A 16,923-nucleotide genomic window follows, 5' to 3' on the forward strand; every position below is an offset into this window, starting at 1 on the left:
CTAGATTGCCTATGTGCTGAGCTGTGGGTGTGTGTTTGACATTTTAACTTTCCACTGGAAGTGCTTCGATGATGCATAATTTAAGCCTTCTAGGAATTGTGCTGTTCCATCCAAACCAAGCACTTGGCCTCTAAAAATGCACATATTTGACCTAAATTCATTGTGTTGGCAACATGAAACATATTGTCCTGGGAGAAGTAGTGGCACAGAAGAAATGGTCTGTGTTCTGGAAGCAGACAGTTGTGGGGCCACATCCTGATTCATTTCTTTTTAACCTTGCAACTTTGGACAAGGTCTTTAAAGTTTCCAAACTATTTTCTCATATGTAGAATGGGGGTATTATAAACGCTTTGTAGGGGTTTTATGATAATTAGGTAAGATAATGTAGATGGGGGATCTAGCATGGAGACTAGGACACAGTAGGTGTTCAATGTAGACTGCAGCTACTATGTTTATTATAATATCATCATAATCAAATATGTTCAGTTTAACAACAGTTTACTGAGCGACACCGTGCACTACGTGTCAGGCAGTCGGTTCTCTAAGAAGTCGAGAGACAAGGGGAAGAAGAGGCTGGTCCCTGCCTCCCAACCGGAAAGAGAAACACCAGGTTGACCGAAAAGAGAACACATCAGATCAATTACTTCACAATAAATCAATTACTCACAACATCCACGCCCCACTGCCAGGAGAGTCCTGTCAATCAACACGGGTGGGTGGGAATCACACGTCCTGGGCAAGGGGTCCCTCTCACAGGTGGAACTCTCACCGGGTCTCAGTCTCCAGCAGTTTATATAAGCAGTTACAGAGTTTGCAGAGCAAGCATCTAGTGTTTCCACGCACAAATGGTTATCAGTGGCGTACGTGCACTGAGCCCCTTGGCTAACGTCCCAGCCCAGTAATTGTGTACGTGCATTGTTCTCTTTGGTTATCGTCCTAGCCCGGCACAGATGGCCAGTCCATCCCGTGTTACGACGCTCCAAGAGCCTTGAAATGTTACAACTTGCAACTCTCTCCGTGGGAGAAGAGCCAGTTCCCACCACGCAGAAAGCAGCTTTTATATTTCTTTTTGTGCTGGTGGCTGTAGGTCAATGGAGCGGCCAAACATGGCAGTACTCATGTCAAGACAGAGAGCAGCCATACATGATACAAAAGTAAATGTGCATGGCTGTGTTCCAATAAAACTTTAGTTACAAACACAGGAGGCATGCCAGATTTGGCCCGTGAGCCATAGTTTGCCGATCCCACCAAGACTGAAAAACCAGAAACATCGAAAGCAGTTTGGAATCAACTGGGTCAAGAATGGGTTGAGTCTACAATGGCACTTTGGCCCGGGTAGTAGCTGGCCAGAGCGGGAAGAATGATTTAAAGATAAATAAGGAGAAAAAGTAGAAGAATTTGTGGAAGCAGAAGAGAAGGGAGAGAAGACAGCCAATGAAAACTCAAAGATGAAGGCTCTCCAGGCCCAGCCCCCAACCTCGTCCTCTCCCAGAGCCCCGGCTCAGGCTCCTCCTCGTGTGTGTCTCCGTCCTCGTGGGTGCAGAATGGTTCTGGCGGATGCTGTCTCATTTCTGCAGAAACAGATCTGGGTTTATGGAAATGCTCTGCAGATGGGCCTTTTCATACCCTCTCCACAGCTGCTCCCACTCTGCTCATGTGTGCACGACTCACCATCAGTCGTTTCAATGACCGAAGCCTCCATTCTCCAGCCCCTCCATCTGCCAGCGCTCCTCCTCACGAGGCCACCAGCCACCACCGCTGAGAGGTAGTCACTGTGTGGCAAGGAGACGTGCCTCTGCGATTAGCTCAGGACTGGAGAATTGTGGGATCTCTCCAAGCAATAACCACCATAAACTACTGACCACATTATCGTTTCCAAGAAGTATGGCAGCTCTGTGGTGGAGCAGCAGAAAGCAGGGGATACAGAAAGGGAATAAAGGGGGCTATTCCTGCAAATGCACTCCCATGGGAAGCCACTGCCTGCCCTACTACTAGGCCATCCTTCTGTGGAGAAAACGTCAAGAGTCAAAAGGAAGATACTGATGAACTACTACAAGAGAAGAAGTCATAGCTTTCATTGGAACGTAAGGTCTTTGTTTGATTTTTTTGTTTTTCTGCTGGGCATGATGACATGAGAAGATATTTGACCAGGACCTATAACTAGCTCTCTATCACTATCAGACTTGAGAAGAAAATAGCAGAGGACACTCCAGAACAAATCAGTTGGCTTAATACTATAAAGCTTTTTGGTCCAATCTCCAATTGGGAAGTCTTTGCTTCTCATAGACTGGACTGCGCTGGGCCTCCTGGTGCTAAGAATATTCCTTTTGACCTAGGTAAAGACAGCCCAAGTGGTCTGAATTAAAGCCAGACTGAGTTGCCCCTTCCATCGTTCACCCCAGGGCCCAGAGCTAACCTTGTGTCTCAATATCTTCTGATGGTGAGAGTATGCAGGAGAGAATTCCTCTAAGGCAGGATGGATTCTCCTCAAGGCACAGAGCAGAAGATGTGTTCTCTGCAGAATCCTAGGCTTTCCCAGCTTGAGCCACCCGAGACACACACAGTCTACAACCATCACTGCCACCAGCTCCCCCACTGTCACCTCCACCCCTCTAAGCCCAAACCTCTGAAATTACAGCTCAGTTAAGAACCCATGGAGCCAGAGAGTGACCAGCCAGAGAGGCCCTCAGTGCTCCAGCCACCAACAACACAGTCCAGGTGGGCCCATGGGAAGCAACCCTCCTTCTCCCTGTCTCCTTGTACCCTGGACCCTGCCTTGTCTTCGGGAACAGTGAAGGAAGGGAGGCAAAGAGGAAAGAGCCTCGAGAGCCCCACCCTACTTACAGCCACCAGTGGTCCACCACGAAGAAGGAAGAACTAGAGCAAAGGACTATATTTAGCCCAAGAACCAGGAGTCTTGGGGTTTTGTCCTGTCACTACCACTCATGTGCTCTGTGGCCCACATCCCCTTTCTAGGCCTCAGTTTCCCCATCTGCAGCCCATCACAGTCCCAGCACAGAGCACATGTTAAGTAGAATGTCCACCAAAATGAATTATAGGAACCTTACGGGCTAACATCTAAGACTCCATCCAACTCTAGAGTTCTATGCTTCTACCCGTGGTTCTCCTCTTTTGGATATGCGCCTGTCTTAGTTGGGTTTTTCCAGATGTGGACCTGAGATGAGGATTCACCAGCAAGTGATTCATTAAGGATTCTCCCAGGGAGACCAGCAGGATAGGGAAGCAAGGAGGTGACACAGGCAAGTGCAGCCTCGGCCTGATCCCACGGGGAGCTCTGGAGGGCATGTCATACCTCAGTGCAAGAGAGCTGGGCTCTCACAGTCTTGGGACCATGAGTCACTGGCTACAGGACCACCTGGGACAGGTGTGCAAGCTCCTGGCCACTTCTGGCTCTGTAGCAAGTTGCTGGAGCGACTCTAGGAGTGCAAGGGTGGCCATCTGAAGAAGCTTGAGGTGGTAGCCCTGGGAGGTAATGAACAAGGAAGCTGGAGGGTGGGCAGACAGAACTGATAGGAATGATCTGTAGGATTTTGGGTGGAGAACCACAAGATTTGGCTACCAATATAAAAACTAGAAATGAAAACACAGAACTTCTAGGTTGTAATGAACAATTATTGAGTACCTACTATACGCCAGCAGTATGTTAGGCACTGAGGACGTAATCGTGAAAACAAAAGGAGCTTGTTTGTGTCCTCATGGAGTTTACAGCAAGAAACAGCACTAATCAAAGGGGTGGCCCAAATCCACGTAAGTCACAACAGCAATCAGTGCGACAAGGGAGAGGCGAACGTGTGTGGGGAGGACGTGTAGGAGGTGGGATGGGGAAACAGGTGATGGGCTGCCCTTTGAGAGAAGAGATGGTGTCAAGCAAGCCCGGCGGCAGCGGGTGGGGAAAGATCAGCATTCCAGGCAAAGGGAACAGAGTGTGAAAATTGTTCATTAAATGAACGAATGACTGAGAGAATGTCAGAAACAAAAATTACAGTAATGGAATCGTCCAGGGCAAAAAACAATAAAAGATAATCTGAAGAGGGATCTTGGGAAGATGGGAGACTATCTTTTGCTGAAACCCTGTGTCCTCGGTAGGATACACTGTATATAAGTTATTTTATTTATTCATCACAGCAACAATCCCTTCATCTTTTTAGAGAAAAGCGCAATTGAAGCCAGAGAGGTTGAATAACTTGCCCAGGATCACACTGATTCCGGTAGCTCTAGGATTCCATTTCAGGTTTCCCATTTGCCCAAGTCTGAACCCTTTCCACAATTCCACACCATGGGATTTCCTTCTCAAACCAAAGTCCTGATGCCAGTAGGGGGCGTGCTAAGCTGAGGTTCATATATAAGCCAGTTTTTTCTTTTTTTAAATCTCTATTGAGATATGATTGACATGTAACAAGCCGTACATATTTAATATATACAACTCGATGAATTTGGGGTTAAGTATACACCCATGAAACCATCACCATCATGAAGACCACAAGTATACCCATCACCTCCCAAAGTTTCCTCCCACTCCCTTTATCATTACTATTTGTGTGCGAGGGGGTAAGAACACTTAACATAAGATCTACCTCTTAGAAATTTTAAGTAGACAATACAGTACTGTTAGCTATAGGCACTATACTGTACAGTGGATCTCCAGAACTTATTCATCTTGCATTGCTGAAACTTTGTACCCTTTGACCATCACCTTTCCATTTCCCCCTGGCCCCAGGGCCTGGCACCACCATTTCAGTTTCTGTTTCTGTGAGTTTGGCTTTTTTAGATTCACATATAAGTGATACCATGCAGCATTTGTCTTTCTCCGTCTGGCTTATTTCACTTATCATAATGTCCTCCAGGTCCAACCATGTTGTCACAGGATTTCCTTCTTTTTAAAGGCTGAATAATATTTCATTATGTGTATTTACTACACTTCCTTTATCCATTCATCCATCCGTGGCAATTTAGGCTGTTTCCAGTCTTGACTATTGCGAATAATGCTACAATGAATATGGGAGTGCAGATATCTCTTCAAGATCCTGATTTCAATTTCTTTGGATAAACACCCATAAGTGGGGTTACAGGATCATACTGTAGTTCTGTTTTTAATTTTCTAAGGAACCTCCATACTGTTTTCCATAATGGCTGTACCAATTTACATTCCCACTAACAGTGTACAAGTGTTCCCTTTTCTCCACATCCTCGCCAGCGCTGGTTACCTTTGTTTTTTTAATAATAAACATCCTGGCGGAGTCAAGATGGTGGCGTAGGCAGACTCTGAACTCACCTCCTCCCGTGGACACAGCCAATTTACAACTACTCGTGGAAAAATTACCCCTGAGACAGAACTGAAAACTGGATGAGAGGAAGTCCTGCAACAACGGACAATCCTAACTGGGGTGGAAGAGGCAGAGACTCCCTTCCGGAGAGGAAAACGCCGCCTTCACAAGCCGCCAGCTTCACGGCCGCAGGGAGCAGCTCACAGGTACGCAGCCTCCCTGGAGGCGCGGGGCCCTGAGCCGGGAGCGCCCCCGCTGTGGGCATTTTGTGGACCCAGCACAATCGACACCAGTGGCATAATATCTGACTTTGCCTGCTACTAAAGCATTGGGGAGCACCCCCAGAAAACCCGGTTCACAAAGAAACTAAAACTGGCTCTTAAAGGGCCCGCGCACAAACTCACCCGTTCCAGAAAGCATCCTAAAATCACCAGAAAGAAAGGTGCACACTGCTTTGGTGACAAGAGACTCACCTAATAGGCCCTGAGTGCATCTCGGTGAGGGGTGAGACCTCTCCAGGGACTGGGACATTGGCGGCGGCCATTGTTGTGGCCTGGTGTGAGCCTGCTGACACAGACGCCATTGGAGTTTTCCCTGAGACCTGCTAGCCCAGGGTCTGCTCCACCCGCTAGAGCACCGATTTAATCCAGCTCAGCCAAGGCAGGCAGCCCACCCTAGAGACTGGCCCCACCTAACAACAAGCCCTCAGGCAACGTGTGGGCCTGCATAGATTGGTGACTGGATTTTCTGCAGCCTGGCAACTGAGCTGACTTGAGCGGGGCAGGGTGTGCACAAGGAGCGGGTGGAGAGTGTGGGGAGGTGGCGGAGTGTGTGGGGCTCCCGCCGTGGAGAGACTGGGTCCGCTTGGGGAGGTCGGGGCGCTCACAAGGGGCAGGACTGTGTTGACTGTGTGTGTGGACCTGTGGGCGGCAGGGCTTGTCAGCTGCAGAAGACTTGTGCTTCTCAAAGACCCACATAGGAGGTTTGCCCCACCTTCCAAAGCCTGAAACAATTGGGTGCTCCTGTGCCTGAGGCCAGCCCCACCCAGCTGCAATCCTCAGAGAGCTGACAAGAGACCTAATAGGCTAGAGGTTTACAGCAATTCTAAGGCCCTGAGCCTAACAACCTGCCACACTGGGGGCCTACTCACTTAAAAGAAATACTGCAACACAAATGTGGTATTAGAACTTACAGCCAACTGTGCTGGGGCTCCCCACACCTGATAAAGAGACTGAAGGGCCCACAACAACTACAAGCAGCTGAGCATTACAACAGCTGGCCAGGAGCATAACTCAGCCTCCCTGGGCGCCTATAGGGAGAGCTAACAGGCCACAATAGAAGGACACATGTAGCCCACATAGGGGCCACCCCTGGAACATTGAGAACTGAGGGAAGCACACTGGAAGCCTCCTAAGCCATCACTTACATAAGGTCACCTATCCAAGAGCAGGAGACATAGCTGACCTACCTAATACGTAGACACAAGCACAGGGAAAGAGGCAAAATGAGGAGGCAAAAGAATACATTCCAAGTAAGGGAACAGGACAAAACCCCAGAAAAGGAACTAAGTGAAACAGAAATGAGCAACCTACCTGACAGAGAGTTCAAACTAAGAGTGTTAAGGATGCTCACTGATCTGGGGAGAAGAATAGATGAACTCAGTGAGAATGTCAACAAAGAAATGGAAGATATAAAAAGAACCAATCAGAAATGAAGAATACAATACTGGAAATGAAGAACTCATTAGAGGGACTCAAAAGCAGAGTAGAGGATACAGAAGAACGGATCAGTGAGCTGGAAGAAAGACTAGAAGAAATTACCCAAGGTGAACAGGTAAAAGAGAAAAGAATTAAAAAGAGTGAGGACAGTCTAAGGGACCTCTGGGACAACATCAAGCGCACTAACATCCGTGTTATAGGTGTCCCGGAAGGAGAAGAGCGAGACAAGGGGGCAGAGAATCTATTTCAAGAAATAATAGATGAAAACTTCCCTAACCTAAGGAAGGAAACAGACATCCAGGTACAGGAGGCACAGAGAGCCCCAAACAAGATAAACCCAAAGAGGCCCACACCAAGACACATCATAATCAAAATGTCCAGAATTAAAGATAAAGAGAGAATCCTAAAAGCCGCAAGAGAATGTCAAGTTACATACAAAGGAAACCCCATAAGGCTATCAGCTGACTTCTCAGCAGAAACCTTACAGGCTAGAAGAGAATGGCACGATATATTTAAAGTGCTAAAAGGAAAAAACTTACAGCCCAGAATACTCTACCCGGCAAGGTTATTGTTCAAAATGGAAGGAGAGATCAAAATTTTCCCAGATAAGCAAAAATTAAAGGAGTTTGTCACCAAGAAACCAGTGTTACAAGAAATGTTAAAGGGACTGATTTAAGGGGAAAAGAGAAGACCACAAATAGGAAAAATTATCTATTTCCACGATTAGAACGTAATGGATACAAATGCACAAAAAAGAGGTTAGATATGATATCAAAAACATAAAAGGAGGGAGGAGGGTAGTTAAAAAGTACAGCTTTCAGACAGAGGTCAAACTAAAGTGACCATCAATTCTGTATAGAAGAAGTAAGGAACAGAGAAGGACTACTTAAACACTGAGGAAAAAAAAATAAAAAAGTTAAAAAATGGCAGTAAGTACGTACTTATCAATAGCTACTTTAAACGTCAATGGACTAAATGCCCCAATTAAAAGGCATAGGGTGGCTGACTGGATAAAAAAACAAGACCCATATATATGCTGCATACAAGAGACACACTTCAGACCTAAAGACACTCACAAACTGAAAGTGAAGGGATGGAAAAAGATACTCCACGCAAATGGCAATGAAAAGAAAGCTGGGGTAGCAGTACTCATATCAGACAAAATAGACTTTAAAACAAAAACTGTAAAAAGAGACAAAGAAGGGCATTACATAATGATCAAGGGAACAATCCAACAAGAGGATATAACACTTGTAAATATCTACGCACCCAATGTAGGTGCACCTAAATATATAAAGCAATTATTAACAGACATAAAAACAGAAATAGACAGTAACACAATAATAGTAGGGGACTTTAACACTCCACTTACACCAACGGATAGATCATCCAAACAGAAGATCAATAAGGAAACATTGGCCTTAAACGACACCTTAGAACAGATGGACCTAGTAGATATATACAGAGCATTCCATCCAAAAACCGAAGAATACACGTTCTTTTCAAATGCACATGGAACATTCTCCAAGATTGATCACATATTAGGCCACAAAACAAGTCTCCATAAATTTAAGAAGATTGAAATAATACCAAGCATCTTTTCTGACCACAACGGTATGAAACTAGAAATCAACTATAGGAAGAAAATCAGAAAAGCCACAAATACATGGAGATTAAACAAAATGCTACTGAACAACGACTGGGTTAACGAAGAAATCAAAGAAGAAATCAAAAAATACCTGGAGACAAATGAAAATGAAAATACGACATGCCAGAATTTATGGGATACAGCAAAAGCGGTTCTAAGAGGGAAGTTTATAGCGATACAGGCCTATCTCAACAAACAAGAAAAATCTCAAATAAACAATCTAAAAATGCACCTAAAGGAACTGGAAAAAGAAGAACAAACAAAGCCCAAAATCAGTAGAAGAAGGGAAATAATAAAAATCAGAGCAGAAATAAATGAAATAGAGACCAAAAAAACAATAGAAAAAATTAATAAAACCAAGAGCTGGTTCTTTGAAAAGATCAACAAAATAGACAAACCTTTAGCTAGACTCACCAAGAAAAAAAGAGAGAAGGCACAAATAAGTAAAATCAGAAATGAAAGAGGAGAGGTTACAACAGACACCTCAGAAATACAAAAGATTATAAGAGAATACTATGAAAAGCTATATGCCAACCAATTCGACAATCTGGAAGAAATGGATAAAATCTTAGAATCATACAACCTTCCAAAACTGGATCAAGAAGAAGTGGAGAATTTGAATAGACCAATCACCAGTAAGGAGATCGAAACAGTAATCAAAAACCTCCCCAAAAATAAAAGTCCAGGACCAGACGGCTTCCCTGGTGAATTCTACCAAACATTCAAAGAAGACTTAATACCTATCCTTCTCAAACTCTTCCAAAAATTGAGGAGGGGGAAGCTCCTAACTCATTCTACGAAGCTGACATTACCCTGATACCAAAACCAGACAAGGACAACACAAAAAGAAAATTACAGGCCAATATCACTGATGAACATCGATGCGAAAATCCTCAACAAAATACTAGCAAATCGCATACAACAATACGTTAAAAGATTATACACCATGATCAAGTGGGATTTATTCCAGGGATGCAGGGATGGTTTAACATTCGCAAATCAATCAACGTAATACACCACATTAATAAAATGAAGAACAAAAATCACATGATCATCTCAATAGATGCAGAGAAAGCATTTGACAAGATCCAGCATCCATTTATGATAAAAACTCTGAATAAAATGGGTATAGAAGGAAAGTACCTCAACATAATAAAGACCATATATGAGAAACCCACAGCTAATATCATCCTCAATGGTGAAAAACTGAAAGCTATCCCTCTAAGAACAGGAACCAGACAAGGATGCCCACTGTCACCACTCCTATTTAACATAGTATTGGAAGTCCTAGCCAGAGCAATCAGGCAAGAGAAAGAAATAAAAGGGATCCAAATTGGAAAGGAAGAAGTGAAACTGTCACTATTTGCAGATGACATGATTTTATATATAGAAAACCCTAAAGAATCCACCAGAAAACTTTTAGAAGTAATAAACGAATATGGTAAAGTTGCAGGATACAAAATCAACATACAAAAATCAGTTGCATTTCTGTACACTGACAACGAAGTAGCAGAAAGAGAAATTAAGAATACCATCCCATTTACAATTGCAACAAAAAGAATAAAATACCTAGGAATAAATTTAACCAAAGAGGTGAAAGATCTGTACACGAAAACTATAAAACATTTCTGAAAGAAATTGAAGAAGACACAAAGAAATGGAAAGATATTCCGTGCTCTTGGATTGGAAGAATTAACATAGTTAAGATGTCCATACTTCCTAAAGCCATCTATAGATTCAATGCAATCCCTATCAAAGTTCCAACAACATTTTTCACAGAAATAGAACAAAGAATCCTAAAATTTATATGGAACAACAAAAGACCCCGAATAGCTAAAGGAATCCTGAGAAAAAGAACAAAGCTGGAGGTATCACACTCCTGATATCAAAATATACTACAAAGCTATAGTAACCAAAACAGCATGGTACTGGCACAAAAACAGACACACAGATCAATGGAATAGAATCGAAAGCCCAGAAATAAACCCACACATCTATGGACAGCTAATCTTTGACAAAGGAGCCAAGAACATACAATGGGGAAAAGAAAGTCTCTTCAACAAATGGTGTTGGGAAAACTGGATAGCCATATGCAAAAAAATGAAAGTAGATCCTTACCTTACACCATACACAAAAATTAACTCCAAATGGATTAAAGACTTGAATGTAAGACCTGAAACTGTGAAAGTTCTAGAAGAAAACATAGGCAGTACGCTCTTCGACATCGGTCTTAGCAACATCTTTTCAAACACCACATCTGACCGGGCAAGAGAAACAATAGAAAAAATAAACAAATGGGACTACATCAAACTAAAAAGCTTCTGCACAGCAAAGGAAACTATCAACAAAACGAAAAGACAACCTAACAATTGGGAGAAGATATTTGCAAACCATACATCTGATAAGGGCTTAATCTCCAAAATATATAAAGAACTCATGCATCTCAACAACAAAAACTACCAACCCAATTAAAAATGGGCAAAAGACCTGAACAGACATTTCTCCAAAGAAGATATACAGATGGCCAACAGACACATGAAAAGATGTTCAAAATCACTAACTATCAGGGAAATGCAAATCAAAACTACAATGAGATATCACCTGACGCCCGTCAGAATGGCTATAATTAACAAGACAGGAAACAACATGTGTTGGAGAGGATGTGGAGAGAAGGGAACTCTCATACACTGCTGGTGGGAGTGCAAACTGGTGCAGCCACTATGGAAAACAGTATGGAGATTCCTCAAAAAATCAAGGATAGAACTACCATATGATCCAGCTATTCCACTGTTGGGTATTTATCCAAAGAACTTGAAAACACCAATTTGCAAAGGTACATGCACCCCTGTGTTCATTGCAGCCTTATTCACAATAGCCAAGACTTAGAAGCAACCTAAGTGCCCATCAAGGGACGAATGGATAAAGAAGCTGTGGTATATATACACAATGGAATACTACTCAGCCATAAGAAACGACGAAATCCAGCCATTTGTGACAACATGGATGGACATTGAGGGTATAATGCAAAGTGAAATAAGTCAGAGGGAGAAGGCCAAATACCGTATGATTTCCTTCATTAAGTAGTAGATAATAACAACAATAAACAAACACATAGGGACAGAGATTGGATTGGTGGTTACCAGAGGGGAAGGGGGGAGGGAGGAGGGTGAAAGGGATAATTGGGTACATGTGTGTGGTGATGGGTTGTAATTAGTATTTTGGTGGTGAACATGATGTAATCTATGCAGAAATAGAAGTACAATGATGTACACCTGAAATTTTTACAATGTTATAAACCAATGTTACTGCAATAAAAAAAAATAAAATAAAATAAAAATAATAATAATAAACATCCTAATAGGTTTGAGGTGATGTCTCATTGTGGTTTTGATTTGCATTTCCCTGATGATTAGTGACGTTGAGCATTTTTTCATATACTACCTGTTAGCCATTTGTGTGTCTTCCTTGGAGAAATGTCTATTCAGGTCCTCTATCCATTTTTTAAATTAGGTTACTTGTTTTTCTCAATTTAGTTGAAGGAGTTCCTTATGTATTTGGGAAATTAACTCCTTATCAGATCTACGGTTTACAAATATTTCCTCCCATTACGTAGGTTGCCTTTTCATTTTGTTGATTTTTACCTTTGCTGTGCAGAGGCTTTTTAATTGGATGTCTTCCCACTTGTTTGTTTTTGCTTTTGTTACTTATGCTTTTGGAGTCACATTCAAAAAATCATTGCCAAGACCAATGTCAAGGAGTTTTTTCCCTAGGAGTTTTACAGTTTCTGGTCTTATGTTTAAGTCTTTAATCCATTTTGAGTTGATTTTTGTGTATGGTTTAAGATAAGGGCCCAATTTCATTCCTTTGCATGTGGATATCCAGTTTTCTATTTATTGAAGGGACCATCCCTTCCCCATTGAGTATTCTTGGTTCCATTGTCAAAGATTAGTTGACCATATATGCGTGGGTTTATTTATTTCTCCATTCTGTTCCATTGATCTATATGTCTGTTTTTATGCCAGCACCATACTGTTTTGATGACTATAGCTTTGTAGTATACTTTGAAATTAGGGTACGTGGTGCCTCTAACTTTGTTCTTCTTGCTCAAGAATGCTTTGGCTATTTGGGGTCTTTCATGGTTCCATATGAATTTTAGGATTGTTTTTTCTATTTCTGTGAAAAATGTCATTGAAATTTTGATAGAGATTGCATTGAATATGTAGATTGCTTTGGGTAGTATGGACCTTTTAACAATATTAATTCTTCCAATCCATGAACACAGGCTATCTTTCCATTTATTTGTGTCTTTCATCAATGTCTTATAGTTTTCAATGTACAGATCTTTCAGCTCCTTGGTTAAATTTATTCCTAAGTATTTTATTGTTTTTGATGCTATTATAAATGGGATTGTTTTCTTAATTTCTTTTTTGGATAGTCTGTTGTTATTGTGTAGAAATGCATTTGATTTTTGTATGTTGGTTTTCCTGAAACTGGACTGAATTCGTTTATTAGGTCTAACAGATTTTCATTGGAGTCTTTAGGATTTTCTATATATAGGATCATACCATCTACAGAGACAGTTTTACTTCTTCCTTTTGGATTTGGATGCCTTTATTTGTCTTTCCTGACTAATTGCTCTGGCTAGGACATTCAGTCTTCTGTTGAATAGAAATAATGATACTGGAAAACTTTGTCTTGTTTCTGATCTTAGAAGAAACGCTTTTAGTTTTTCACCATTGAGTATGCTGTTAGCTGTGGGCTTGTCATATATGGTCTTTATTATGTTGACGTACATTCTTTCTATACCTGATTTGTTGAGAGTTTTTATCATGTAAAGATGTTGAATTTTGTCAAATGCTTTTTCTGCATCTGTTAAGATGATCATATGATTTTTATCCTTCATTCTGTCAATGTGGTGTCTCACTTTTATTAATTTGCATATGTTGAACCATCCTTGCATCTCAGAGAGATAAAGCCCGCTTGTCAATGGTGTATGATCTTATTAACATGCTGTTAAATTCGATCTGCTAGTATTTTGTTGATAATTTTGCATCTATGTTCATCAGGGATATCGGCCTAAAATTTTCTTTTCTTGTAGTGTCCTTATATGAAAAGTATCAGAGTAATGCTGGCCTTATAAAATGAGTTTGGAAGTGTTTCTTCTTCAGTTTCTTGGAAGAGTTTGAGAAGGATTGGCATCTTTAAATGTTTGGTAGAAATCACCAGTGAAGCCATCTGGTCCTGGGCTTTTCTTTGTTGGGAGGGTTTTGAGTACTAATTCAATCTCCTTACTCATCATTGGTCTGTCCAGATTCCCTATCTTCGTGATTCAGTCTTGGTAGGTTGTATATTTCCAGGAATTTATTCATTTTTTCTAGGTTATCCAATCTCTTGGGGTATAATTGTTCACAGTAGTCTCTTATGATCTTTCTATTTCTGTAGTATCAGTTGTAGTGTCTCCTTTTTCATTTATAATTTTATTTATTTGCATCTTCTCTCTTTTTTCCTTAGTCTAGCTAAAGGTTTGTCAATTTTGTTAATCTTTTCTAAAAACCAGCTCTCAGTTACATTGATCTTTTCTATCATTTCTCTAATATCTATTTGAATTATTTCTGCTCTAATCTTCATTATTTCCCTCCTTTTGCTAATTTTGGGCTTCTTTTTCTAGTTCCTTGATGTGTAAATCCAGGTTGTTTATCAAGATTTCTCCTTTTTTCTTAATATGGACATTTATTGCTATAAACTTACCTCTTAGAATTGCTTTTGCTGTATCACATAAGTTTTGGTATGTTGTGTTTCCATTTTTGTTTTTCTCAATATATTTTTTGATTTCCCTTTTGATTTCTTTTTTTGACCCAGTAGTTGTTCAGGAGTGTGTTGTTCAATTTCTACATATTTGTGACTTTTCCTATTTTCCTCCTGTTATTGATTTCTAATTTCATACCATTGTGAATGGTGTAATACTTGATACGATTTCAGTTTTCTTAAATTTGTTAAGATTTGTTTTGTGCTCTAACATATGATCTATCCGAGAGAATGTTCTGAGTGTGCCTGGGAAGAATAAATAAACCAGGTTTTTTTTGTGTGTGTGAGGAAGACTAGCCCTGAGCTAACATCCGATGCCAATCCTCCTCTTTTTTGCTGAGGAAGATTGGCCTTGGGCTAACATCCATGCCCATCATCCTCTACTTTATATGGGATGCTGCCACAGCATGGCTTGACAAGCAGTGCGTTGGTGCATGCTGGGGATCTGAACCTGCGAACCCTTGGGCTGCCGAAGCAGAGACCGCGCACTTAACTGCTGTGCCACTGGGCCAGCCCCCTAAATAAGCCAGTTTTGTGAAGAGCTGCAGGGCCAAAAGCAAGAGTTAACACCAGCAAAGCTAATTTGGCAACATGCTTAGTTGTACATTCCCAAGATGAACATCTAACAGTTGAATCTGAACTAAAATACCTAGAGGAGACTCCTGAAATTATAGACGTTGAGAGTAGATGGAAAAAACAAGCCCTGGGGCTAAGGTGCAGGAACCACACTGTGCCAATCACTCCAGTTCAGGGACGGCAAGCCCCATGTCTAGGGACAGCTCCCTGTTTCTTGCTGATCAGCTTAAGCAATGCAAGAAGATAGGCAGCCACACTGGCTTTACCCCAAAAGCTCCCTGCACTGGAGAACTTAGCTTTCTTTTCTGACCTTTCCGCATACTGTAAGACTGTGGTACAACTAACTGAGGGATACCACTGGCATCCCAATCACTGACCAGCCTGTTCATATCAAATGGAGCTTTTCCTAAAGCAAGATGCTGGGCTGACAGCTTCCTTGGTGGGAACCCACAGGGCTGAGGCCTCCCAAGGCTGGGCGGGGTGCAGGAATGCTCACAGCACCCTCAGGCTCAGCTGCAGGCACAGGAACGCAGGTGTCTCCAGGGAGCAGTGTTGCGTATCTGGACAGGAGGGAGCTTCTGCGCCTCCCACTCCAGAATATTGCAGAATACTGTTGGTCTCTCTCCTCCCCACTCACTCACGTCTCCCTAAAAGGGGAGGAGACACCCATCTGATTGATCAGAGCCTGACATTCCTTTGCTGAGCCTCAAAAAGCAGACCTGGGTGTGTTTTGCTGCCAGTTACACCTCTATCAATAGGGTCCTGGGAGGAGTCTTCCCTCTGCTTCCTGTGCCCATTCAATTAGCACCACCAGGTGTGAGGGGCTCAGTGGCTCAGTAGTGTCAAGCCTGGCTGCACCTTAGAAACATCTGGGGAGCTTTCAGATGACTGATGCGTGGGCCCTGGTCTCAGCTTAACCAAAACCCCACTGAGCGAGGTCCCAGCACCCACGGAGGGTAAAGCTACCCCAATGACCTGACACTCAGTGAAGTCAGAACTCCCAAGGGGCAGTTGGGGTAAGCGCCTTCAGGGTCTGCTCGCCACGACTATTCCTGTTTCTGTAGCTACATCTGAGTTCACAGATCCCCGCATCTAGCGTTGAGCTGGAGAAAGAAGTTTCCATTTTGGCCTCGGGTCCAAGATGAGCTTTCCAAACGTGCTTTTTGCAGAGCCGTGTAACGAGGCGTGGGGAGGGTTGCCAACATATTCATAAAGCAGCGCTCTCCCATCTGGCTCGGCTTCCCAGTGGATCTGTTCCATGGCGCCAACCCTGGAGGAGAAAAGCAGCATGGGAGGACCCAGGCACCACGACTTCCTCACAAACCACGCGGGAGGGTTTCAACCACTTTAAAAATAGAATAGCTGAGGTCACCATATCTTGGCCAGTTCCACAAGTGACTTTAGTTGGCTTACAACATAAACGTGGAAAGCAAATGATGATAAAAATAGAAAGAGATTTGGGACCAAGGAATTTTAATGTCACGTGGAAAACAAGGCAATAAAAAGAGAGAAGAGAAATGAAGATCACAAGGAAGCAGGAACTGAACATACACATCGAAGAATGAATGTTCGTCAATGTGTCAGGAGCTCAGGCGTCGCGTCATTTAACGACACACATGTAAAATCTAAGAGCTAGACATCAGTCTCATTTTACAGATGATGAAACTGAGTCACAACAGACTGTCCCACGTCCTGCAGCCTATGACCTGAGACTCGAATTCAAGCCTGCTTGTGTGGGGCTTCTCTATTCTTACGGCGCCACGCGGCCTCTCTAAAGCGGTTTAGCTCTGAGCTCCCTTTCAAAGGGGAGAGGATGACACAGCCAGACACAAAATTTTCATTATCAGAATGAGGAAGCAGTCCAGTTCCTCAGGAAAAGCAAATTTTTTTC

General features: G+C 42.5%; 1 protein-coding gene across 4 annotated transcripts in view; it reads right to left on the reverse strand.

Annotated features, from left to right (window-relative positions):
• STK32B (serine/threonine kinase 32B) overlaps positions 1–16,923 on the reverse strand; it is a 349,018-nt gene that overhangs the window by 200,840 nt on the left and 131,255 nt on the right. Inside the window, exon 1 of one of the 4 annotated variants that reach the window (XM_087434909.1) lies at positions 5,759–5,922. The exons of the other annotated variants lie outside the window; for them this stretch is intronic. Coding sequence (XP_087291035.1) covers positions 5,759–5,868 — 110 coding nt within the window. The 5' untranslated portion in view covers positions 5,869–5,922. Of the gene's footprint in view, positions 1–5,758; positions 5,923–16,923 lie in introns of those variants that run through there. 4 annotated transcript variants of the gene reach the window in all.

This window comes from Ceratotherium simum, chromosome 8, assembly GCF_057802395.1.
Source record: "Ceratotherium simum simum isolate JZ-2026a chromosome 8, ASM5780239v1, whole genome shotgun sequence".
Lineage (NCBI taxonomy): Eukaryota > Metazoa > Chordata > Mammalia > Perissodactyla > Rhinocerotidae > Ceratotherium > Ceratotherium simum.